The sequence below is a fragment of the Tetrao urogallus genome (assembly GCF_951394365.1).
Source record: "Tetrao urogallus genome assembly, chromosome: 4".
NCBI lineage: Eukaryota > Metazoa > Chordata > Aves > Galliformes > Phasianidae > Tetrao > Tetrao urogallus.
Window position 1 is genome coordinate 63226568 of NC_136817.1, and position 24983 is coordinate 63251550.

Below are 24983 nucleotides of genomic sequence, written 5' to 3' on the forward strand. Positions count from 1 at the left end.
CAATGTGTCCATCAGATCATCAGACCAAATGCAGGGACTGTGACTGTAGAGCCGGTACTTAGCATTTTAACAATTCTGATAGAAGATCTGTCTTCCTACAATACTAACTCTTCTTGTAGACTACAGTGTTATTGCTTTAAAAAGTGAAAGCTTTTACAGAAAACACTTTAATATGGTTGATAAATACCAACAACCAAATGGGCATACAAAATGGCATAAAAACTTAGAACTGAAAGATTAGAAGATCTACTATCATTTGCACTTCTCTTTACATCCTAAAACTCCATAAAGCTAATAATTTTTTCCCTGTTTATTTGGATTTTTCTCATAGCAATAAGAAGAACAAAAATTGAAAACCTAAAAAAGTGATTGTAAAAACATAAGGGGAGAATTCTCTGGCATGAAAAAGAACTTGAAAAGCATTTAGTCAATTTCATCCTTAAGTGACTATAGTTTCAAGTTCACAGTACCCCTTGAACCATGAGAGATGCTTTAATTTCAGCAGGACTCCTCAATTACACATATCTGTTCATGATCTTTGGAGGTCTCTGTCCTTTTTTTCCACTATAATCTGTTTTTCAAAAAGACTCCAGTTCTCAAAGCAGTATCTGACAGACTAATGCTGTCGATCTACTCAGACAAGCTGGAAAGCTTGTATGTGCTTGAAATGCACTGTGAGTGAATCTGTATAATTTTATAATTAACAATTCACATCAACTATTTCTTTTTAGTGAATTCTCATGCCTTGCATGCACATCTATTATTAGAACTCTTTTGGAAAAAGTATTACCCAAACAATGCTCATTAATCAAAGAGCGTATTAATGAATCACTGTCCTGAAGCTGCTATTCTGTAACTGCTAAGTGATAAAAAAAATTACAACTTTACTGGTTACCTGGACTGTCCTGTGTATCACACTTACAGATTGCTCCTACAGCCTGATCTGTTTGCGTTCCAACTTCTGGCAATTTCCCACAGCAGCAGACAGGTATTTTCACAGCCAAGCTTCACATGACAGTGTGGTCTTGTTCTCAGGTCCTCAGAAAAGAGAGGCTGTTCTGTGCACAAACACAGAAGCAGGTATCAACAAATGAACTAAACAATCTGAACATAAGCAAATACTGCAATAGGAGATTTCTCTTTTAACTGTAAGAGTAAGAAATACAACAGTCATAAGTTTGGAAAGCTCCCTGAGTCAGTAGCAACTTTCAAAAGTGGGAAACTTTGCCTATGGCTGTTACTAACTGATAACTTCAACTGTCTCAATCATATGTTACTATCAACAGAATCCAGAATCCAGAGCAAGCAGGCCGTGAAATCCAGTTCTCCATTAGCTCATAAATACGGAAGGAGTTTTAGGCCCAGATACCTCCAACTCCTAAATTCTAAAGATCCAACTTTATCCCCTGCGAACTCTCAAACAATGAAATAAGGAATCTGTGATATAACATGACTTTATGGTAAAACTAAAGTAGCATAATTCTTATCAGAGTATTTTAGCGTAACTTTTCTCTGCCACCTGGGCTTTAAAATATTTTGTCAATGCTTAACATGGAATCTAGGCCTGAAAGATAACAAATTTTCAGTTCTTTTCTACTTCACACAGTCACACAAAAACATGTTTTCTTTTGGGCTAGGCCACCACTCAATCATTGGTTTTGAAAACTGGATGAACAACCACATTCGATCAATAAAGACCAAAGGCTGGCATGCAGCCAGCGAAGAACAGCGCTCAACATCTAGATCAGGTCCAGATGATGACACAGAATGAACTCTGCACAAATTTATGTGTACCACTGGCCTTTATGAGGATTGGTAGAGCTTAATCCAGAGAGATCCCAATAAATTTGAGAATCAGGCAGATGCCTTGCAGAACTCAGCAGAGCAGAATAACCTCAGGAATAAGCATAGATTGAGAGCAAAGCGCCAGGGGATCAGGGGGGATGTCAGGATGGGTGTGAGCCCATTTAAGCCAACAGTACAGACTCCTTGCAAACAATGCAAGCCATCAATAAACTGGACTTCAATGAGAGAGGTGTGGCAAGGAAAATATTTTCCCACAGTCATTATAAGAGATGAATTAGGACCAAAATTTTTCAGAGCAGCTGCCAGATTCTACTTTAACTAAATACTGCCCAGGGAAGTGGTGGAATCACTGTCCCTGGAGGTTTTTAAGAAAAGTGTACATGTGACACTTAGGGACACAGTTTAGTGGGCAAGGTGATTATGGGCAGATGGTTGGAATAGATGATCTTAGAGGTCTTTTCCAGCCTTAATGATTCTATTATTCTAGTATGTACAGAAAGAAAAAGAGCATCATCTCATAGAAATGGGCAACATCTGGGAAATTAAACAACAGAAATCCTTGTCCTCCTTGTCCCTGGAGGCAATGAACAGAGAAATAATCTTCCTTGAAAGCTTGGTGACTTTCTTGTCAGAGGTCACAGTGTTGTCCCAGCAAGGGCTGATGCTGCCTGCCTTTAATATCCCTTTTGAGAGAACAGTTGATTCTGAAAGAATTTTTTTTGAGAGAACAGTTTATTCTGAAAGCTGGCTAGAAGCATTACCACCTGTAACAGGAACATTATATTTTACACAGCATGTTCCATGGCTTGTCAAGTAACAAGCCATGATGATCCTGAAAGATTCCCTTGAATCCCTTATCTACCAAGCAAGGTCCTTCTACTCCTTTTTCATATCATCACAAGCAGAGAGCTTTTGAGGCACTGTGCATGCACAAGTAAGAGACTTTGAAAGAACGTGTTTATTGCACACAGCACTTTGTGTTTTAGGTCCTAATGATTCAAAAACTCGTAATGGTTTTTAATTTTTCACATCGTTATGTCTGATTTATGCTTACTGTGATTGCATTCTTGTTTATTAAAAAGTAACTGAGAGCATAGTTGGACTTTGCATTTTTTATGCATTTTAAATTATTATTTTAATACCTCCTTCTGCTACAATAATGTAAGCAACTTACTACACTCAAGAGTGAAAGAAAGGCAATGCAGGAGGTGGCAAAGGCAGGTGAGTGGCCCTGTTAGTATCAGTGGAATCAGCTGTGGTGGCTGTGGGCAGAAATGCCCATAAAAGCCTGCAGTGTTTAGAACTCCAGTTACACGTATGGATGTAGAAATAAAACTGCAGATAAATCTGATTTTAGCTCTGAAAATCTCAGTTATTCAAAGTGAATGGAAATGTTTTTTTTATGGAGAATGAAGGGCATACTGCATAGTAGCACACAAATGCTTTGTCTGCCTGCTGAGGCTGGCTCCTGTCATTGTGGTATGAATCACAGCCTGAACCCTTGTTGGCTCAGAAACTGCCATACTTGCCATTGCAGGATGGGATGCCAGTGGAAACACAGTGCTGCTGCTAATGCTTGTGTCATGTTTATTGCACATGCCTCGTTGCTTTCTAAAACACAGTAAAAGCAGCTTCCTTTTCCCTGAGAGCTGAATGCCAACTTCAACTTCATACCAACTTCAAACTTCTGCCTGCCAGTGTACCACTCCTGGCACCCAGCAAAGATGCACTGCCTGTTCTGGTCAGCAAGGAAAACCCTAAACATCGTCCCTGTAACTCCTGAGTATACACAATTATTTTCAATCTGACAGGCACAGCACCCTGCTCTCAGTAGTGCAGGACTAATCTACATAGTATATTTGTTTTTCAAAAGGCAGCAAGACAAACAGCAGGATGAGAAACTCCAGAACACCTGTTCTTTTACAAGGTGAAGGCATACTTTTCTGAAAACAATTATAAAGAGGATTCAAAGAGACAAATCTTTGTCTATACCCCTTTTTATTTGAATACTATCACAACCGAGAAAATGATTATAGGATGTGTCCCCCCAGTCTTTCTTGTAGCATGTGTGAATGTTTCTCAGCAGTGTAATGTTCAGCATCACCTACTTTGAGTCAGGAACTTGTAACTAAGAGGAGAAACTGTCTCCAGACAGTTATCTTATAATGCAACATCAGATGGGCAAATGGGATATAAAGACTTCCAGAAATATCAAGTATGCCATTTCTAGCATAAGGAATCCCTGAGGAATGAGCATTTTTATATTTGAAAATAACTACTCAAAAAAAGCCCAAATTTAAGTAAATAAATCAAGTTTTCTTCTATTCAAGCATAAAGTGAAGGTACTAGTAACTAAATGGGACAAACTTCTCTTCTTAAAGCTAGCTGGAATTTTGTCTTAACCTCCACAGCATCTGCATACCTCATTCAGTTAACAACTGATAGGGATGAATTTGCAGGTGGTAGAACTGGAGCCAATAGCGACTATATAAAAACTTATATTCCAGATATGCTTCACAGAACAACCTCTCTTTTCAAAACACACTTCAGATAAGAATGTAAGTGATCACACTAGCTCATACCAGAGAGTCATGCAGCCAAGTGCTCTAACCCTCAACAGTGGCCAAAAATAAGTGCCTCAAGGAAGGCATAGAGATAAGCTATGTAATAATGCTCCCCTAGCTTCCATCAGTGTGTAACTACAGCACTGTCGGAGAAAAACTGGTACCTAAATCAACACAAAGTTTACCAGAGCAAAGTTACCCTTTCAAAAACATTCAGTCCATGAGAAGTAAGTGGTAAAGCAACGCTGCGCAATTCCACACGTTGCTCTATGGGCTTGTATTTGTCAGATCTGGTGCTTAAAAAACATTAGTTGAATGAGTTCAAGTCTCTGTGTTAACTACTGCTTGAAGAGAACTGCTGTACAAACCACTGCATGTTCCATGTTCTGCTTCCTCCAACCCACCTCGAAAGGAGGCTGTTACCTGGCTGTTACTTTTCTCTTCCATTTGAAGGTGAAATCACTGCTAACTTTCCTTGTTCAACTAAATCCTTTGTAATTGCAGTATCTCGTGGATTATATAATTACAAAAGGCGTTTTTTGTTTTTTGTTTTTTTAAGCAAAAATATAGCACAAAGAAGAATTAGGAGTGAGATTTTAAAATTATGCCATAAAAGATTTGGGGAATTCTGCCACAATTAAGAGATTTCATGAAGTACAGAAATTCACACTCACCACCCCAGGCAATCTGCAGTCCAAACCTCACCCTCCTGCCACACAACATTTCCAGTGAATTCAATGGGATTTTGCACTACAGTTAAGCAGGTGCCTAAGTTTTAAGAACCTAGCATTTGGGTGTTAGTAAAAACAAAGAGCAGGAGTTGGTAACAATGAAACAGCATAAGTTTTAACATGGTTTAGTGGGTATAGAGGTGATGGGTTGATGGCTGGACTGTATCATCTAAGTGGTCTTTTCCAACCTTAATGATTCTATGATTCTATCTTCCACGGCAGCTTTGAGAGAGCATCAAGAACACAAAGCTCTCCAGCAACAATTGCTCTGTTCTGCTGGAGAAGTCAGGTAGTAAACAGCGTCCTACATAAGAAGGAATCCGTAAAGAAAACATTTGCATTCTAAAGCTTAGAACAGCAAAATCAGTTTGCTGCACACTCCTACCTCCTCTTTGCTTTGTTTTCAGCTACAGACACTAAAATGAACCACTTATGCTACACAGAGATAATTCCAAGTCTTCTGGGACTTAAGAAATGGATTAATGTTTCATATTTAAATAACAGGGAGCTGAATCACGAGGGAACATGAACGCATACTTATAATCCTCTATTTCTGAGCACCTACCTCTCATCTCCCAGTCATAGAGATACCCTCCTACACCCCTGAGAGGTACCAGCACAGAAATCTCCGGGGGGAAGAAAGTGGAAAAAAGCACTCCCTGCTTAAGTCAGCTGGCAGCATTACAGGGGTTTCATCACCTAGCTCGCTGTGCCAGTGGGCTGAAAGGAATGCTGAAGGTTAACAGACTAAGGGAGCAACGAAGAACCCAGAGACAGGGAGCTGAATGCGCTTTGACTTGTCATTAGCCAGAAACGCAGAAGCAAGGCGCAGACGGGGCCTCGTGGGCGCCACTGAAGAGCCGCTGAAGAAGACAGGCGGGCACAGGGTCTGTGAAGAAGAGAGTCGTAGTGCTACCCAGCGCTCTGACCCAGCCTCGCGGCAGAAGGGCGGGCTAGCAGCCGAGCTTCGGTCCTGCTCCCGCCTTCAGATCAGCGAGAGGAGCGAGCGCGGTCTCCTGTCTCGGAACTACGCCGCAGCGGCTCCCAGTTGCCAGCCCTTTAGTGCCCGTGAGAGCCTTCAGGACGTGAAGGAAGGCCATGAGGTGCAGTGAGCTGGAGCCGACAGTAAAACATCTCTGCACCAGCGCGGCGCCATCTTGCGTTACGGAAGAACCACAATGGCAGGCGCCATTTTGCATCTGAGCGGGAGAAGAGAACGGCCTCACTGTTTTCCTTCTGGGCGCCGCCATTTTAGGTTACGGAAGAGTCTCCGCCTTCCGTAAAGCAAACTCATAGGGCGCCGCCATTTTGGTTTACGAACCAGCCTGCGACCCGCAGGGGTCCTCACCCCTCCCTTCCTCCTCTTAGGTGTCTTCATAAAATGCCTGTGGAAAACCCCCTCTTTTTTCGCTCCGCTCCCAAGATGGCGTCGATGCGGGAGAGCGACACCGGCCTGTGGCTGCACAACAAACTGGGCTCCACGGACGAACTATGGGCGCCGCCGAGCATCGCCTCGTTGCTCACGGCGTCGGTGATCGACAACATCCGCCTCTGTTTTCACGGCCTCTCCTCGGCCGTCAAGCTGAAGTTGCTGCTAGGGATGCTGCACCTGCCCCGCCGGGCGGTGGATGAGGTGAGCGCCGTGCGGGGGCAGCGCGAGGGGAGAAGGAGGGATACGGCAGTGCCGGTATCATCTCCTCCACCCGCCTTTTTCTCTTCGTTGTTTTCTCGAAGCGTAATCCGCGGGGCCGCCGCCGCCTCTCGCGGCCTGTGGGCGGTTGGAGCCGGCCCTGAGGGAGGGGGCCGCGCCTCAAGGGCAGCGCTGAGCAGGGGAGGCCGAGCCCCGCTTCTCCTCCTCGCCTTCTGGGGAGGGGAGGAAGCGAGGTCCCGTCCCGCGGAGCCGGCTGAGGCCTGGGATGCGGTGTGGGGGCTCGGCGTCCCCTCGATAAAGGAGTGCAGCGTAGGTTTCGCTGCTCTTCTGGGCATCTGGCTGGTACTCGTCTTCTGAAATCAGTTTGGACCCAAAACCTTTCTCACACCTCCCCACGGACCCGTAGTTATGATATAGGTTTCGTGCTTTTGCTGCTGCCTTGGATGAGAGGGCTTTTCGGAGTCTGCTTTTGTTCCAGGATTAGGAGCAGCGTTACGGTTCTGCCGGCCAGGCACAGGGATGTGTGTAGGGCTGCCTCCTTCTCAGTAGTAGTGGCTGGCTGTGTAGGTGAGCTGAGCATCTCACGTTTAGGAAGGACAGCAGCAAGTGCTGAATCTTTGGGAATGAAAGATCTAGTGTCTGCGCTCAGCAGGGTTTTTACCCACTTTCTTGTAGTCAGTTTTCTCCTCAAGCAGGACCTGACACTTCTTGCTTTGTGTTACCTGTCTGAGAACAGCTGGTGTTTTCCTTTCCTCCCCTGGCCATTTGGGGTACAGCGAGCACTGTAATCAGGCTTCATAGGTCCAGAAGAGCTCCTTCGCTGGCTCTGGACCATACCTCATCTATAGCTGGCTTGTTCCTGCCAAACAGCAGCTGCTGGTTGTTGGTTGGAGCAAGAATGATTGAGAAACATTAAGTTTCTTCTGCCAAGTTGAGGAATTTCCATTTATGCTATGTGTGCCATGGTTTATAGTCATGGTTATGGAGATGGTGCACATTTAATTAGTCTGAGAGATTGTGGAGTCTCCTTCCCTGAAGATATTCAAGACCTGTCTGGATGCTTTCCTGTGCAACCTACTGTGGGGAACCTACTTTAGCAAGGGGATGGACTTCACGATCTCCAGACGTCCCTTCCTACCCCCATGCTTCTCTAATCTGCACCTCAGCTGTGCTTGCACCAGACCCTGGGATAGGACACAGCTGCTTTGACTTTATTTATATGTATACTAGGCAGGGTGTGGGGAGATAAGCACACAACCAGAATTACGTATTAGCTTTTATGTACTTCTGAGTTGAAAATGCATGAGTTTTGGGGACTACTTATAAGCTCACATAGGCTGTTGTGTATGTGAAAATTACCTGAAGAAGTGTGGAGTAATTGTAAAAATCTTTAAAATGATTCAAGTTAAAGAACCTTTACCTGTAAGAGCCTTAAAGCGAAATTCTTCATTTGGAAATCATTCCCATATGTAAAAATGTTTTAACTGTGGAAGTGTTTTATTAGTCCCTTTGGAAAGTCATGTGTATGTTTTCCATGCCATGTGCCAGTCTGTAGATGAGCTGGCATTTGGAAACTTAATAGTGTTAGAAAGTGTGTTGCATCAGCTTTGTAAAACTTTGAGCATCAAGATAGTGGATGCAGGATATAATAGAGGTGTGTTATGCAACATGTTAAATGATATTCCTTTTTCTGAATAATAGACTGAACTTAGTTTTCTTCTCAAACATCTTTTTAAAATTTTTTTTTCTTTATAATAGCATTTTAACTGGCATAGTGTAACATGGAAACAATTTGGGAACAGACATCTGAGTAAAAAATTATGTGGGAATCAAGAAAAGCGTGGAATTATTTGGCTTAGAAGGGATTTAATTGGCTACTGGTCTTTTCTAAACCTCTGTGAAGGCTGCAATCTAGACAAGCAAATCTTCACTCATCTCTCTTGAAAGCTTGGTCCTTAGCTGAAGTGTTACATTTCTTCTCAAATGTAATATCCTTGGTTTTACACTACATGTTTTCATTTGCTGCTCCAAATATTGTATACATATTAGTGACTTAATCCTGTGGGATAAATAATAAACTTGAATTTTTATCATGCTGTGAACCTCATTACAGCTTATTTGTTCCTGCTGACTAATAAGAATAATTGGCTCCCATTTTCATTTTTGCAGTTAAGTGTTTTGTATGCAGTTATCAAAAATATCCTTTCCTGCTGCAGTTCTCTGGGCAGAATTTGCAAGCTCTCAAATCTCGCTGCTTTTTTTTTCTAGATTATCGTGCTTATTTTAAACAATGCCTAATGCTCGCTGCAGTGCTGACCACAGTTTCGGTAGTGATTTTGGCAGATATTGCTTCTGTTTGGTTTGTCTGTAGCAGTCCTGTTAACTCGATTCACAATGGCAAGGTTTTGTGTTCAGAGTCAGAGTAATGTTAGAGTCAAGTCTGGAGGGAGGACTCTGTACCTCTGTGCTCTATGAGATACAGAGAAAGGAAGGCACTGCCTGTCCCTGTGGTGGTCAGCCCTTTTGTGACGGTAGCTATGGAGAAGAGAGCACAAATCAGGCTTTTCTTTGCTTGCGTGAACCAGGAGTCTCCTAACTGTGGAAATGGGAGCTGTGGAATAGTAGCACTAAGGACTAAGCTTTTGCCTCCCATGTCAGAAGAGGCAGGCAGGTTTTTTTTGGCCTATATTTAATGTTCTTTGTTTTTCTGGATGCAGAGGGGTTTATTTTTATCTAATGTTACTCTTGGCCACACTATGCTTTTTCATGATTAAAATATAAAACATATACTATGATGCTATTTGATCCATCTTAGTTTTGAATTGAGTAGATATTAATACTGCACTTTCCAATGCTTTTAGCTTAATGAAAATGCTCTGTAATATTACAGATGCTTATTAAACACCACCTTCTCTATGGCCCTGGAAGTTTAAAACTTGATTGGCTTTATTAGCCAGTGCACTTGTTTAAAGGTACAGCTACATGCCAATTTAGGCTTAATGGAAAGCAAATTAATGAGGCAGCTTTACAAGAAGTCTTGTTGGAGCTGTGACTTTGTGTATTCCTAGTAATATTTTCTTTTTTTTGTATACTCATTCCCACAGTCCTGTTTCTATGCTCCTCCTGCACAGCCATTATTAATCTCCCTTTGTCTCTGTTCCCAGACTTTTTCCATCCTGCCTGATCCTTTCTTCTTATGTTTCTAGTGATATGCTATGCCAGCAGGCTGAGAAAAGTACTTAAGATCCCTGGGTTTTAGATGAGAGAAGTGCCAGAACATGTTGCTTCAGATCTTGACGTTCATTCTTAACAAGATGCTGGTTGGAGCAGATTGGACTCTTGCTTGACCCAGTGTTGCAATCTTAATTACAAGTTTGAGATTATGGCTGTGCGATCAGCAGGAAAAAAGTAGGATTCTTTCTTAGCAAGGTGTACCTCACAAATTCTCAAACTACAGCTTTTTCTCGGCTGTGGGTTCAATAGCAAAGGGGGGAAACGTATATCAAAATCACAATTTGGAGAAAAGCCTGGGTCAAAACTCAAATCCAAGCTGACTAAATGCAAGCTTGTACTCAGGTGAGGTCTCAGCTGAGCTTGCAGCACTTGTTGGCGTGCTTCACTTGCCTGTGTGACAGTGATTGTTCTTTCTCTAGCTGCCGTGAGGCTTCTTGATAGTGTTGCTCGTCCAGTGCTAGGCAGACAAGTTGTTCTTCCACTCCTTCCTTAAGGGAACCAAAATTGTGAGGTGCAGGTGCTTGGACAGTGTTAAGTGCCTGAGCTGTAACTGCCCTGAATGTAGCGTGGGTGCAACTGCTTGATGCAGCAAGAGCTGTGGTAGGAATGTAAATAATACAGGTTGTAGCTCTGTGATTATTTATTTGTTTGCTACAAGGATGAGTTTTGTGGAGCAGACATGTAGGATCAATTAGGAGGATACAGGAGAGATCTTTCTTTCAACCCTTATCTTTGAGTTTTTCATGGAAGAAATTGTATTCTACACACTTGCCTCCATCTTTGGTATCCAGAGTCTTGCTGCTAAACAAGTTAGAAATAAACCACAGCTTCATCGGTTATCATGGCATGTTTTGAGGTGTGATGTGTAAAACAGCGCTGCTGGGAGATGCTTGTTTTCTGATGAATCAGATCAGTAATTCATTGGCAACGTTAACGTGAGCCTTAAACAAGAATGCCTGAAGGGCAAACTACCCTCTGTTTTATACCTGAGTAAAGTCAGAGGGCAATAAACTTGTGTGACTGAAAGGAATTGGGAAATGTCAGTGTTTGCCTGCCTCTGAGCGCTGAGGTACAGAGGGCAAAAATTTAGCTTTCATTTCCCAGAGTTATGTTAGATTAAGCTTATGAAATCTTTTTTTGTGTGAGAAAAGGTCAGTTCTAAATAAAGGGAAAGAATGGAAGCATTAAAATGAAGAGGAATCTTTCTGCTCATTTCCCTCTGTTCAGAAACAGGTAGCCATAGTAATTAGCTACGTGTGCCGTAGTGGGTTGTGAGAAGTCCAAAGTGAAATGTTATCCCTATTCTTAATTAAAACTCCTTTAATGCTAATATCATGCAGACAGAGTATGTCTAAATTACTTTCCATGGCATTATTGTTATATTGCTTGACAGATGACATGCTACATCTCAGAAATCTCAGTTCTTTGAATTTAATATATTAATGCTTACGTAAGAAGAGCAATGAAACAGGAGTTCAGTCTTCATTTTGGGGGTTTAAGCTGGCTATGAATGATGCAAAACAGGTGACTTAAGAATTCATAATACACTCAGTCAAATCCCAGCTGTGGTCTCTTGATAGCTTTTTTCCACAGTGCTATCACACGTTGGTCAGTAATTTAAAAAATGGCTGTGACAATCTTATTCATTCGTATTACATGTTCTTTCCCATTTTAAAGGTAGATGATTGAAAAATATATCCTTCTCACTGTTGAGGCTTTAGCTAGGTAGAAAACCTTGTTACTTCTGGTAGCAGAGAGTCGGGTGCACAACTTCAATAAGCAGATTTTGTTGAGCAATAGCTCATTAGCATGAAACAATTCTTGGCCTAAAATTCTGGGGACTTGGCTTATGTTGGTGTGATGTAGAAATGGTCTAGCTGCTGTTGTGTAGCACAAAGAGGGGTCCATCTTCATTTAGATGTCTGTTTAAATAACTTGTTTTCTAGTTGAATATTGTTAGCACTGACAAAGGTGTGGATACATAGAATTGTAAGAGGGCTGTAGAACGTACCAAGACAATACCATAAGATTCTGGCTTGTATTTAGTGAAAATTATCTGAGGTGAACAAAGCTTCGAGCTGTCAGAAGTTCAAAATGCACTTGTTAAATTGACCAAAAGCAACATCAAAAACAAATCTTGGTTCATTCTTTGCTTTGTTCTAGAGTTAATGTTTAACTGTGATGTAGTCTCCTTCTTCCCTTCCCTAGTAGTAAAACATTGTGCATGTTTATCCTAGTGTCTAACAAATATAAAATTAACCCAACTTCAACTTGTTTAAAACTGTTTCCAATTGGCTGATTTTCTTTTTCTTTTTTTGTTAGATGAAGGGGGCACTGACTGAAATTGTCCAGCTCGCTACCTTGGATTCAGACCCCTGGGTCTTAATGGTAGCTGATATTTTAAAATCCTTTCCAGATACTGGCTCCCTTAACCTTGATCTTGAAGAGCAGAATCCCAATGTTCAAGATATTTTAGGAGAACTTAGAGAAAAAGGTAAGTGTCTGTTGAGAATGATGGAAATGTGGGATCTCTTTCCAGGAATAGCCTGTCTCTGCCCGGGCAGTTGAGGTATCTGAGTGGTGTTGGGACAAGCTGTATGTCTTCTCTCAACTGCCGCAGTTCATCACCTGGTATATTCCTGAATGGGCAGCTGTGATACTTGAGGAATGGTAACCTCTTAAATTATCTTTCCACAAATCATCAGAGCTTGCATGTCAGGTGCCTACGTAATTTTAAAGGGCAACATTGAAGCTAATGTGGTTTCACTGGCTTTGTAGGCAGTCTGTATGGCAGTAGGCAGTGTTGGGTAATAACAGCTCGCCTTATTAATGTGCAGTAACAGTTTAATGTACTTCTGTCTTGTATGTTGTTATATTAAAGACTGCAGTAAAACTTTTTTTGCAGTACCTTGTGTGTCTGGGAGCAGCAACATTTGTGTTGGGCACATGAGGTGCCCTCTGTTCAGTCTTCCTTTAGCCAACAAATGGAGGAGTTAAGGGGACTGGTCAAAAGGAGAATTGAGTTGCAGTTGTCCAGCTAGCAAATCTATTCCTATTTAGGTGGGTTTGATTTAGCAAATTGTCCAGGAAAAAAAACAAACTTGTAGGCATTAGTGGTCAGAAGTGGCTTTGGAGTTAGGACTGCTGTATTGCTGTAAGACAATAATGGAGTGACTCAAACTTGTCTCTATGAAGAAATGAGCACCTTCCCTCCAAGGATAGGCTGAAAGAGTTGGGGCTTTTCAACCTGGAGAAGAGAAGGCTGCAAGATGACCTTATAATGGCCTTCCTTCCAGTACTTGAAGGTGCCTACAGGAAAGCTGGGGAGGGACATTTTATAAGGGCATGTAGTGACAGGATGAGGTGAAATGGCTTTAAACTGGAGGAGGGTAGATGTAGAATAGATGTTAGGGAGAAATGCTGTATCTTGAGGGTAGTAACACTGTAACAGGTTGTTCAGGAAAGCTTGTGGATGCCCACGCCTGGAGGTGTTTAGTCCCAGGCAGGATAGGGGTTCAAGCAAACTGGCCTTGTGGGAGGTGTGCCTGCCTATAGCAGGGGCGCTGGAACTAGATGATCTTACAGGTCCCTTCCAACCCAAACCATTCTAATTCTGTGATCATTTGTGTGTTTGCAGTTTTGGTTTGGCTTTTCATTCAATAGCTTCCTTTCCATGTTGGGCTGGATATCAGGAAAAACTTCTTTACAGAAGGAGCTGTTAAGCACTGGAGTCGGCTCCCCAGGGAGGTGGTTGAGTCACCATCCCTGGATGTGTTTAAAAACTGTTTGGATGTGGTGCTCAGGGGCATGATTTAGTGGAGGGTTGTTAGTTAGGGTAGGATGGTTAGGTTGTGGTTGGATTCAGTGATCTTTAGGGTCTTTTCCAACCTGAGTAATTCTATGATTCTATGTGTAGTTTTTGAAAGAAACTGAGGATTTTATCATTTTTATCTATCTTAAAACTGTAGCACGCTTAAAATTCCTGTTGTTTGACTAGATGTAGTTAGTATGGGAGCTTACAGACTTAATGTAGAAAGCACCCTAATAACTGGCTGTGTACTGTTCAGATGAGAACTTGATTATTCATGGTGTTTAAATGAGTTATCTAACTTCATTAAATACCTATACAGTCTAGTTGTAGAATGTTTTGCAATATTCTGTCGAAGAGATGCTTATAGCTCTGTGTACTGTTAACTCTTTATGCAGTAAGTGAAGGTGAAACATCAGCTATGTTGCCGTTGGAATGCCAGTACTTAAACAAAAATGCCTTGACAACACTAGCGGGGCCACTTACCCCCCCAGTCAAACACTTCCAGCTGAAAAGGAAACCTAAAAGTGCCACTCTCCGAGCTGAACTCTTGCAGAAGTGTAAGTAGTATTACAGCCAGTTATAACACTGAGTAACAACAGCAAAAGGAAAATTTCTCAGTCTTACTGTGCAGTGTGAAGACATATGCCAAAATCTCTTGCTATAAGAAATGTGACTGCACCCCAACACCTTCTTGACAGCATATGTGGAAGAGCAGGTGCAAGTCATTCTAGCTATGATTATATTAAGATGCTAATCTTGATTTAAATGTTGTTCAGACTTCAAGGGATACAAAAAGCTGTATCTTTTTAAAGCATAGATATGTCCTCTCATAAGTATATTTAAGTCAGCAGTGAAGGCTTGAGGGACAGCTTTGGTTAAAGCTCCTGAAACAATTTAATACGCCATATGTTTCTGCAATGAGGAGCAAGAGCTGCTAGTTAACGCTTCATTTTGCTCAGGATAGCTGTATAAGGGGTGAAAGCCAATAGTTTTCACTAACAAAAGGCAGCATGTGTATGCATCTATATATTGGTAGCTAATCTCACTGATCTTAACGTAGTTTCCTGTACCTGCTGCTGTGTTGAAGCAGCTTGATACTTTCTTGCATGTGACCCAAGAGATTGGTGTTTAAAAAAAAAAAAAAAAAAACACACCTGTAAATCTTACAGGAAGATGTTACATCTCAATCTTACATGGAACTTAAATTATTTCAATCTCTGTTGAATAAATTGTCTTTATTGTAGCTCTGGCCATCCTATCAGTTGCAGTTGTACCTGTTTTGCATTTCTCCAAGTATGTTGTAGCTCACAAATTACTTGTTTTTTTTTTTTTTATAATTGCAATATAGTTCTTGTTGATATTCATAGTTTTTAGTTAATTACATTTTATTGTTACATATTAGTTAATGTTTTCTATAGGAAACTATGTATTTTCTGGCACAGTCATTACAATAACTGAAGTTTTGGGTTTTATTTTCTTTTTGTAGCGACAGAAACTGCTCAACAGCTCAAGAAGACTGCAGGAGTGCCTTTTCATGCCAAGGGCAGGGGACTGGTCAAAAAGATTGATACAACAAGTATGGCTCACTCATATCACTTCCCTGAAAGAAAACCTGATGAAATAGCTTTGAAGTCTAAAATTACTGTTTCCTAGAAAAGCTTAATTCCTTCTGAAGCAAAATATATATCCCCTTCTTTGTCTCTTTACTGCTTTTCGAATGCTTTTAACAAGTCTTATGAGAAGGAACGGTGATGTTTTGTTAGATGTCAGTGTATCTGCCATGCTTATTTAGGATGCGTGCAGCTAGATCATGCCTACAGACTTCAGTAAGAACTTAATTTGCATTAATCCAGGAATAACTTCTGAGTAAGCTGCATCCCTCCAAGAGGGAGCAGAATGAGTGGCTCACAGTTATCTGTGGTCTTAGAACTACTGTAAAGTGGGTTGAATCTAGCTTACATTTATGATTCCCCATGGAGAAGGGGAGGGGAAAATAGTGGAGATAGTACGTGAAATAGTTTATGATTACTGCAGAGGATAGTTTGAACACAGGGTATAAGAAAAGTGCAAATCAATCTCAATCACACAGATTCAAACAGGGATAAGGAACACTTGAGCCAATAAATCATTCTGATATTCTTAACTACTTTCTAAGTGTTAACTAGCATAGTATTTTAGGGGAAGGTACACAGTAGCTAAGACTGTTTAATGTTGCTTCTATTTAATAGCAGTACTTGTTTTTCATATCTGTTAATGTAAGAGTATCAACTGTTCACTCACATTCCAGAAATGCCTAATTGTTTTTTTAATAAGTTTTAGGAGTAGGAAGAAGGTTTGAAATTAGTAACACTTCAGATAACATTATAGTTTTTCTGGCAGTCAATATGATGCTGAGATACAAAACTTGAGTATTTTCTTGGTGTGATGTTTAGAAGCTAAAATGCACTTTGTTGATGCATTTAATACATAGGTTTGAGTACCAGAGTACTTAGCCACAGGTCTGTGCAGGAAATGCAAGGAGCGTAGTTGTAATTTGCACTAAAAATTGTCCCAGTGTAAAAATTGACTGTCAGTTCTGTTGATGTTTGAGTTCTCATTTTAAGCCTCTGAATAATAAAGCCAGTCTTTAGAGTCAGGTGGTTTCTAGAAATACCAATTATGGGACCAGTTGGGATTTACAGCGCTGAAACACTGGTAAGAATTGTGCTATGCTGAAAATGTCTTCAGTAAAACATACAGTGGGGTTCAGAGTAACCAGCCTCAAACCAAAATTCTGTTTGACCTAAAATGTTGATTTTCGATCTGTAGGCCATAAGGCTTGATGACCTGATAAATACATTTGTCTATCTAATTTTTTAGCAGTTGGTGAACGAATGCTGTTTTCAGTGCTTATTTTAAGTGTGATGTCAAGGGACAACATTGTAAAGTCTGGGGAAACACCATCATAGGTGTAGCAACTTCTATTCTACTGAGCATTGTGGCAGCAAGTTCTTTTGTTTGCAGTATGGAGCTAAGTTGGATGCTTCCGGTGCAGACCATAGGTCCAGCATTTTAAACCCTTCTGTGAGACAGTAATTCATCATTCTCTGGATTACAAAAGGCTTGAGCTTTGCTGAGCCAATACTGCAATGTAATGTAACTTGCTAAAGAGCATCTTCATCTGAGGCAGCATCCTACCTTGGAGAATTTTGAAGCTATATCTTCATTTCTCCAAATTCCAAGGTGTTAGTGCTTTTGTTCCTTTGTGACTTTAAAGGCAGGAGCTGGAAAAGTTGTGAGCCTGGTTGTAGAAGCTGTAGAATCACAGAATTCCATGAGTTGGATAGGACCCATGAGAATCATAGAGTCCAACTCCTGGCTCTCCGTATCACCACCCCAAATTCAAACCATATTTCTGAGAGCAGTGTCCAAATGCTTCTGGAACTGTAGCAGGCTTGGAGTTCTGACTGCTTCTCTAGGGAGCTTGTTCCAGTACCAGTTTATGCTTTTATATTCAGAGGTGCAAAGTGCAATAGTTTTGTGGAGGAACCAAAAATTTAAATTTGGGTTGATGTAACTTTAATAAAAGTGGTGATTTGTGACACTTCTGAAGAGCTGGGGTGGCTCTTGTGCCACCAGGAATTCTCCAGGTGTGGCTCCCCTCACAGTACATTCTTGCATAGGAGTTGTGTGGTGCTGACTGCCAGCCTGCAGTGGTGGCACCCTCAATGAGGGGAGTATCCCAGTACTTCAGCTGTGATGTGCTGCCAGAGCTCTCCTGCCTTCTTAACTCTCAGAAGTAGGCAGCTGTGTGTTGTGCCTTACAAAGGTCAGTAGGTTGATCATCCTGCAAAAGCTTTGCCTTGAGTTAAAAAAAAAAAAAAAAAAGTGTACTCCACAAATGCACTGTGAATCTTGGTTATTCACGATGTTCTGCATGTTATGGCATCCACAAATAGGTCTGACTCTGACCCCTTTAGTCCTAACGCAGCCTGTGGTACGTTGAGACTCCTCAGTAAGCACGAAGGGTGAGCTCCCTGAAAGGAAGGAAGCACTGCAAAATCTATTGTAAGAATTGTAACAGCTTTTGGCCAGAAATCTTGGGTAGATACAGTTTTACCAAGTAGCCAGTTGTTGCATAGTTGAATAGTTGAAGTTTAAAGAGTAACTGGAAGCAGTAGGGCTGAAAACATTCACTCTTAATAGCTTGTATGGGTTTGAAGTTTGTTTTTGTAAGTAAGGAAAGTATGAATATATGTAGAAGAGTATATTCTGATAGCAGTGTGCTGATTTCATTACTTCATTTAGACCGTATAGAAAAATAATGAAGATAAAACTAATAAAAATTACTTAAACTTTGGGATTGCAAACATTAGTGGGGAGTGATTCTCCTTGTTTGGAAGATAAAATCCAATCTGAAGCTTGAAGAACATTTAGTATTTTGTAGAGAGTTCCATTTTAGACACTTTTGAAGTTAGGGGGAGTGTTACGAAGGGGAAAAAGTAAAGACCTCGTTGTGTTTTTGTAATTAGTGAAGCTGGTGTTTTAATTGTTACTTTTTTTGATCTTACTTAAGCACCACTCAAAGGAATACCAAAACAAGCTCCATTCAGGAGTACTTCAGCACCTAGTGTATTTAACCCTTCTGGAAACAGAAATCCTATTCCTCCTTCAAGAACGCCTTTGCGTAAAGAAAGAGGAGTAAAGGTAGGTGAATTCCTGCTCAGTTCTCCTCCCCATTGTAAAATAACTTTTTGCTGCTGTTTTGAATCAAGCATCAGTGTGTTAAAGAAAAAAAGTAAGGATAGTATTGAAGTAGTTTAAATTTATATTGCTGTTGCTAAGATTCTGCACTCTTTTCTTCAGCTTTTAGAATTCTCTGAGCTGGATATGGTAGGTGCTGGCCGTGAAGCAAAGAGAAGAAGAAAGACATTAGGTTAGTATGGAACACGGCTTTCAAAGGCTGTTAGGATACATGCAGATACACTGGTTTTATTCTTGATGTGTTGAAACTCATCTGCTAAGTTTACAAGAAAAATGGGTACAAACTTAATTATTGGGTTGTTCATAAAATTGTATATGAAGATCACTGTATATTCATTACTGTATCCTTTCAGCATATGCTTCTAAGGAATGTTCTAGCAAACTCTTTGAAAATGTGATTTGTTTTAGATCCCTGTTTAAATCAAATTTGGTATTTAAGCATATTTCCTTGAACTGACTTTTGTTTTTATGCAATAGATACAGAAGTGGTGGAAAAGCAAGCCAAAGAAGAAACGGTAGTAGAAAATGCTACTCCAGATTATGCTGCTGGCCTTGTGTCTACACAGGTATAAACAGAGCATCAGAGGAAAAAATCCTACCACGCAATCAAATAACAGAGATGAGAAAACTATGATGCGTGTTATTCTAAAACACTTAAACACTGTAATTATATTGTTCTAAGTTGTTGAAACAGACTTCAAATGTATTTTTTTTAAAAAAACCCAGCACGTTACATAATTATTTCAAAATTGCACTGTACTATCTTTGAACAATATTTAAAAAAAAAATCAGGATCAGGGTGAAGCTCATTGCTACAAGTTTATGATAAGGTATGGCATTTATGCAATTGAGGACTACCACCTTCTGTCAGAAGTAGGGGACAGGAAGGTTCCCTACTGAAACAATGTCGAGAAACACAGTGAGGCATGGAGGGATATCTTAGGAGGGATAACTGAATGTATGTAGCTGAACAAGAAAGAAATCTTCAAAAATTCATCAGTCTTCTGGCTTGAAAAAAGAACCTCTATGCTAGTACTATTCTGGGGCTCTCTTCTCCATTTTCCTTTGTAATCTTGTGAAGATGTTGCTTAATTTAGAAGGCAGCTTCTTCTGAGGTCTCACATATGTCTGTAATGAGGCTAAGCCAGCCCCATTATTACTGAAAGGGAAGGAGAAATACAAGGAACTGATTTCTATCCAGAATACCCTTGGCTTATAATCTCTTCCTAAAACCCATGAAGTTCAGAGGTGGCCATTCCCTCTCTTAATGGCATTTTTAATCTTCATGAAATGTGCACGATATTGTGCTCTAAGTACAAAACAAGTGATTTCTTTTGCTTGATGCAGGATGGTATCTGTGTCCTACGTTGGTGATGATTGCCTGTTTGAGTGGAGACAGTCCTATTTAAGCTTTTACCTCTGGTTAGACCTTCTGCATGCTGATGTTCCAGAGGCCTTCTTTGCACTCTGTCTTTGGTACTTCACCAGGCGTAACACTTCTCGTGTTTTACAGAAACTTGGCTCACTGAACAATGAGCCAGCGCTACCTTCTACAAGTTATTTACCTGCTACTCCCAGTGTGGTGCCATCTTCCTCATACATCCCGAGTTCTGAGACACAGCCAGGTAAGTAAGACACTTATTTTTTATTTTTTTTTCTACTGGGACTTTATACCTCTGATGTGTTTGGTTTTGCTGGCTGACTTCTTTTATTTACCGACTTACTGTTCTTCAGCTCTGGAACTCTTGGCAATCTGAAAACCCACCGCAGGGAGGTTAAATTACCTAAATATCTGCATCTAAGAAACAAATAAAGAAAATGCTGATTTTTTTTTTTTTTTTTTTTTTTTTTTTTTTTTTTTTTTTTTTAAAGAATTAAGAAAGGCTAACTGTTTTGCTTACTTAATTTTGTAGGTTATTTTCTATCCCTGTTACAGGAAATACAGCGTATTTTTTTAATTTCCAAAGAAACACTAGTGAGACTTATATTTATTTATATACATGTTTGTATAAATAAATCTTAGAGTATATGCTGGGAATACACACACCCACCTCCATGCACTTAAAGAACAGGTAATTGCTTTCAAGTGCCAGATATGTTCTTAGAAACAAGTACTATTTACTTTGACACAGGCATTCTTTTCCACTTTTCTTTTACCTTTTTACAAGTTCCTGCATATTTTGAAGGGGGGGAAAAAACACATCCTTTTGTAGAAATCCTTTTTTTCCACTCTTTAATACACTGGCCTTTAATTTCCCTTCCCTGCTGCATGTGCAGTCTTATGGCAGCATATCAACTTGCACTAACAAATGTACGTGACTGGGGTTCATTACCAGAGCTTGTAGTTAACACAGAACCAGCTCTGCAGTTTGTGTTATTTTTGTTCTTGCTTGTTAAATGTTACTGTAGCTTTTCCCTGTATGAGCTGTGGCATGTTGGTCCCCGTAGAAAAAGTCATACAGAAAAACTAATCACTTAACTTGGCTTGGATGCAGAATCTCTCTGAAGGTCTGTGCAAATCTTTCTGACAGTAAATTGGCATCTCTGGAAGGAATGCAGCCAAAAGCACATCAGTGTTGTCAGCAGCTAGTATTATTTTCCAGAGCGTTGGCAGTGTATTCCACATCACAAAAAGCCTAGTTTAAAATTCTCTATTGTCTTTGTCTCCTGTTTTGTTTTTTTTTTTTTTTCATTTTTTTTCTAACTTTCCTTACAGACAAGGAGTGCTGTTTTCTTAAAGACCTGTTAATTTGGTTTCTTGCAATCTGATGTTGTGTAATTAAGATGTACGTTACTTTATGCAAACTGATTCTGACACGGGGTGAAGCTGGTAATGAAAGTGGAGATTTTTACAGAATGATGCTTAGAGTCATTATGATAAATAGAAGAATTGGGAATTTTAGATCCTTTTAAAATCCATTGGTGATGCTGAGCCTTGTTTGTGGGTTATACTTTTAATTACTCTGTTTTTTGCAGCTGGCTCTGCACGAGAGGCCTTGCAGACTAACAGGCAGACTGAAGAGCCTGCAGCTCCAAATGCTACCACAACTCTTCCTGCGCAATTCAAGCAAAGAACTCCCATGTACAACAGTAACTCAAATCCACCTGCAACTACGCCTACCTCACCCCTCACACCTACCACACCTCCTGCCATCTCCCCTGCGGCACAGGCACCACAAGTGGCCCCTCAAACTCAACAACAGCCACCACCGAAAAAAAGCCTCTCTCTTACAGTAAGTAACAAATAGGTTGTTGTTAGCTGATGCTTTTGATGTAGGTTGGAAAAGCAAAATTTATTTTCAATCTTACTTAGAAGTTTGACAATGTAACTGAGCTGCTTGTTTGCAACCAAAGATAAAGAAAATATTTGTGCAGCTTCATTGCTGCTTGAAATGTTAATCACAACTTTTTATTTGTGCAATGTTACTGTTAGAGTAAGATGTCTTTATTTATGTTTATTTATGTCTTTATTTCCTGCTGTTCATTACATAAAACAACGTGCTCCTTGTTGCAAAGAATTTGGGAGAAAGGCATAATTCCAGCAGTGCCTTTAGCCTTGCTTATAGCATAAGCTGCTAGAAGAGGTCGTGTTGTTGCACTGGTAGGAATGAAGGTATCAGTAGAATAAAGGCAAAACTCTTGATTTCTTTTCTTGCCCCCCTCCCCCCAGATCTGTTATCAGTTTTTAAAAGCCTGGGAGTACAGAGGTAAATAAATAACGGTTACCTTGAAGCTTCTTACTGTTCCTATGTTTGTATGTTACGCACATGCTTGAAATGAGTCAGGTAACCAATTTGAGATATAACTGTCTCTGAAGACTTCACAAAGCACCTCTGTAAGCCCAGCTTGCAAGATCTGAACCTTAAGAAGCTTTGACTTTTCAGTAGCTTTGCTTCATTTAAAAAGAAAAATCTTCCCACTGAAATTACTGCAAGTCTGTGTGTTTTAGGATGTAGAGGCACTTTTAAAATTTAAACTAAGGTCAAAACACAATATGGAGTGGGAACAGCAGGTCTCTTAACACATGTTTCTGTAACTGTTTAAAGTGCCTACTTCTTCAGTGTAAGTTTCAGAATTGTCACTGCTGCAAGTGTTAGATACAAGCATTAAAGATGAAAAGCTTTGCGGTTAAGGTGTTTATTTTATGTTTTTCTGCTGGAATTCATATTTGTTGTGTCTGTTACAGAGGGAGCAAATGTATGCTGCACAGGAAATGTTCAAGACTGCAAACAAAGTTACAAGGCCAGAAAAGGCTCTTATACTTGGATTCATGGCAGGATCCAGAGGTATGTATTGAAATTAAATTATTTTGCTTTTCTATCTGCAGTCTGAAACAAAGCATAGCATTTCTGAATGCGCGTCTCCTGCTTGACCTTCACTCAGGGTGTGCTAGAATCTAGTTTACTCTGGACTGGGATTATTGTAATGGATTAAGTTTTGGCTACCTGGAAGTAGTTTTTAGTCTTTTTCTCATAAAAATAGAATAATCTCAGAGCAGTCACTGAGCACAAAACAGAACTGAACCAAGCACGTGCGATACTGCTTAGTAGTTGAGGAGACTCAAGCCTGTCCAAATGGAACAGTAAACAGGCTGATTGGGTTCTAGTATTCTGCCTACAAGACAGAATGCAAATTCTCCCATAACAAGCTGATGTACAAATTGTGTAATACAGAGCCTCTTCAGTAGCTCTGGAACATCAGAAATGCAGCAGCTGTTTTCTCCTACTTCAGGTATAGATGCTGAAAATCATAGGGAGATGAGCTGTAGTCTTGTTCTTGTATATTGCCCTTGATAGACCAAGACTGTCTACTCAGTTGTCTACTAAATGTAATACGAGAAGGAGCCTAAGAGTTTTCAAGTGAACTTTATCATCTGCACTGGCTCTGCTTTCTAGGTTGATATTTGAAAGCTCTTGTCAGAGGAGTGCTGAAGTCTAAATGTGGCTTATGCATTTGGATTAGTGTAGTACATCATTCAAGATAGCCAGGATAGAGTTACTATGATGATCCCAGGGCTTAAAGAAAGTTTTGTGTTTATTACATTCATGGGTGCTCTTCCTACCACTTCAGAACACTGTAGCAGGATGTACTTTAATACCTATATTGATATTTTTGTGATGTGAGGTAAACATTATTTTGACAGTGTGCATGTGTGTTTTCTGCATATGTGAATTTTTACATATGTGAATATACATAAGTAAATAATATAAATTCCTAGCTAGTAATGTCAGTACTTCTTGAAAGTTGGGGAAATAACTTTCAACTAGGATATTCCTGATTTTCCTGACTGTCAGTTCCAATAGTTGGACGTGTAACATTTGGTACATGTGCTGGAATGGAACCAGGCCTTATAGATTAGTAATTTCAATGAATCTGTTAAGGCTTCCACAATTACTAAAACTGTTGAATTCTTTAAAATATGAAATGCATTCCAGATAGAGCAAGTTTGGTAGGTTCAAGCTTGGCAAATCCAAAATGTAAAGTTCTTGAGGCAGATCGAAGAGGCATTGGCATGCTTCCCTGCACTGACTCACTTCTGTTCTTCCAATTACTTTGCCTTTGAGGTTTATCTTTAGAGGTTTGGTTTTGTTATAAGAGAGATAAAGTCCGTGATGTACGGAGTGAAAAAAGTCTTTGGCCACATGGTGTAGAGATAAACCCAGAACTAATAGAAAATACTGTGTATTTTTCAGTGTAAGATTTTGAATCTCCATCAAGTGCTCTTCACTTTCTCATAATGCTAAAATGTTCAACTTGTTTCTGTTTTTGTTTCCACAGAGAATCCTTGCCAAGAGCAAGGTGACATCATTCAGATTAAACTTAGTGAGCATACAGAAGATTTACCAAAGGCAGATGGCACTGGCAGCACCACTATGTTGGTTGATACAGTCTTTGAAATGAACTATGCTACTGGTGAATGGACCAGATTCAAGAAGTACAAACCTATTACTAATGTTTCTTAAGAGTTGCAGCGACAGCAGACTGGACCAAATCAAGCTTAGAGTCAACCAGCTCATAGAGTATGTCAACTGTACAAAATGGCATTTGTGTACATTTATTACCCTCCAGCATAGAAGCTGTGGCTCTTCAACCTAACTGGGCTCAGTGAATGCAGAAGAAGATGGTGTTGAATTTACTTTTTTCCTTTTTTTATTATCTGGAAAAGGTGATTTGAGGGAGGAAGTGGTTGGTGGCTTTTTATTCTGTTTGTGTTTTTTTTTTTTTTTTTTTTTATGCAATTTAAGATGCTGGAAGAGGAGAGGAGATCACAACGGAAAGATTAAAGATGGGAGCAGTTTACTTCTGAGTACCTGAAGAGAAGACTACTGCACAATCATTCACAGTTTACCATTTAAACAAGGGCACAGATCTTTATTTTTTAAAGAAACGATTTTCTTTGACTACATGGGTTCCATGAGCACATGGAAGCACACATGGGCGCT

General features: G+C 40.2%; 1 protein-coding gene across 1 annotated transcript; it reads left to right on the forward strand.

Annotated features, from left to right (window-relative positions):
* Positions 1-6482: 6482 nt before the first annotated feature.
* Positions 6483-24503, forward strand: NELFA (negative elongation factor complex member A; the record flags this gene model as incomplete). Its single annotated transcript, XM_079534349.1, has 11 exons — positions 6483-6734; positions 12309-12480; positions 14193-14354; positions 15284-15373; positions 18353-18483; positions 18643-18712; positions 19018-19106; positions 20054-20165; positions 21517-21773; positions 22727-22826; positions 24319-24503. The coding sequence occupies 11 exons, from the start codon at positions 6483-6485 to the stop codon at positions 24501-24503; spliced, it is 1620 nt and encodes a 539-aa protein (XP_079390475.1).
* Positions 24504-24983: the final 480 nt, after the last annotated feature.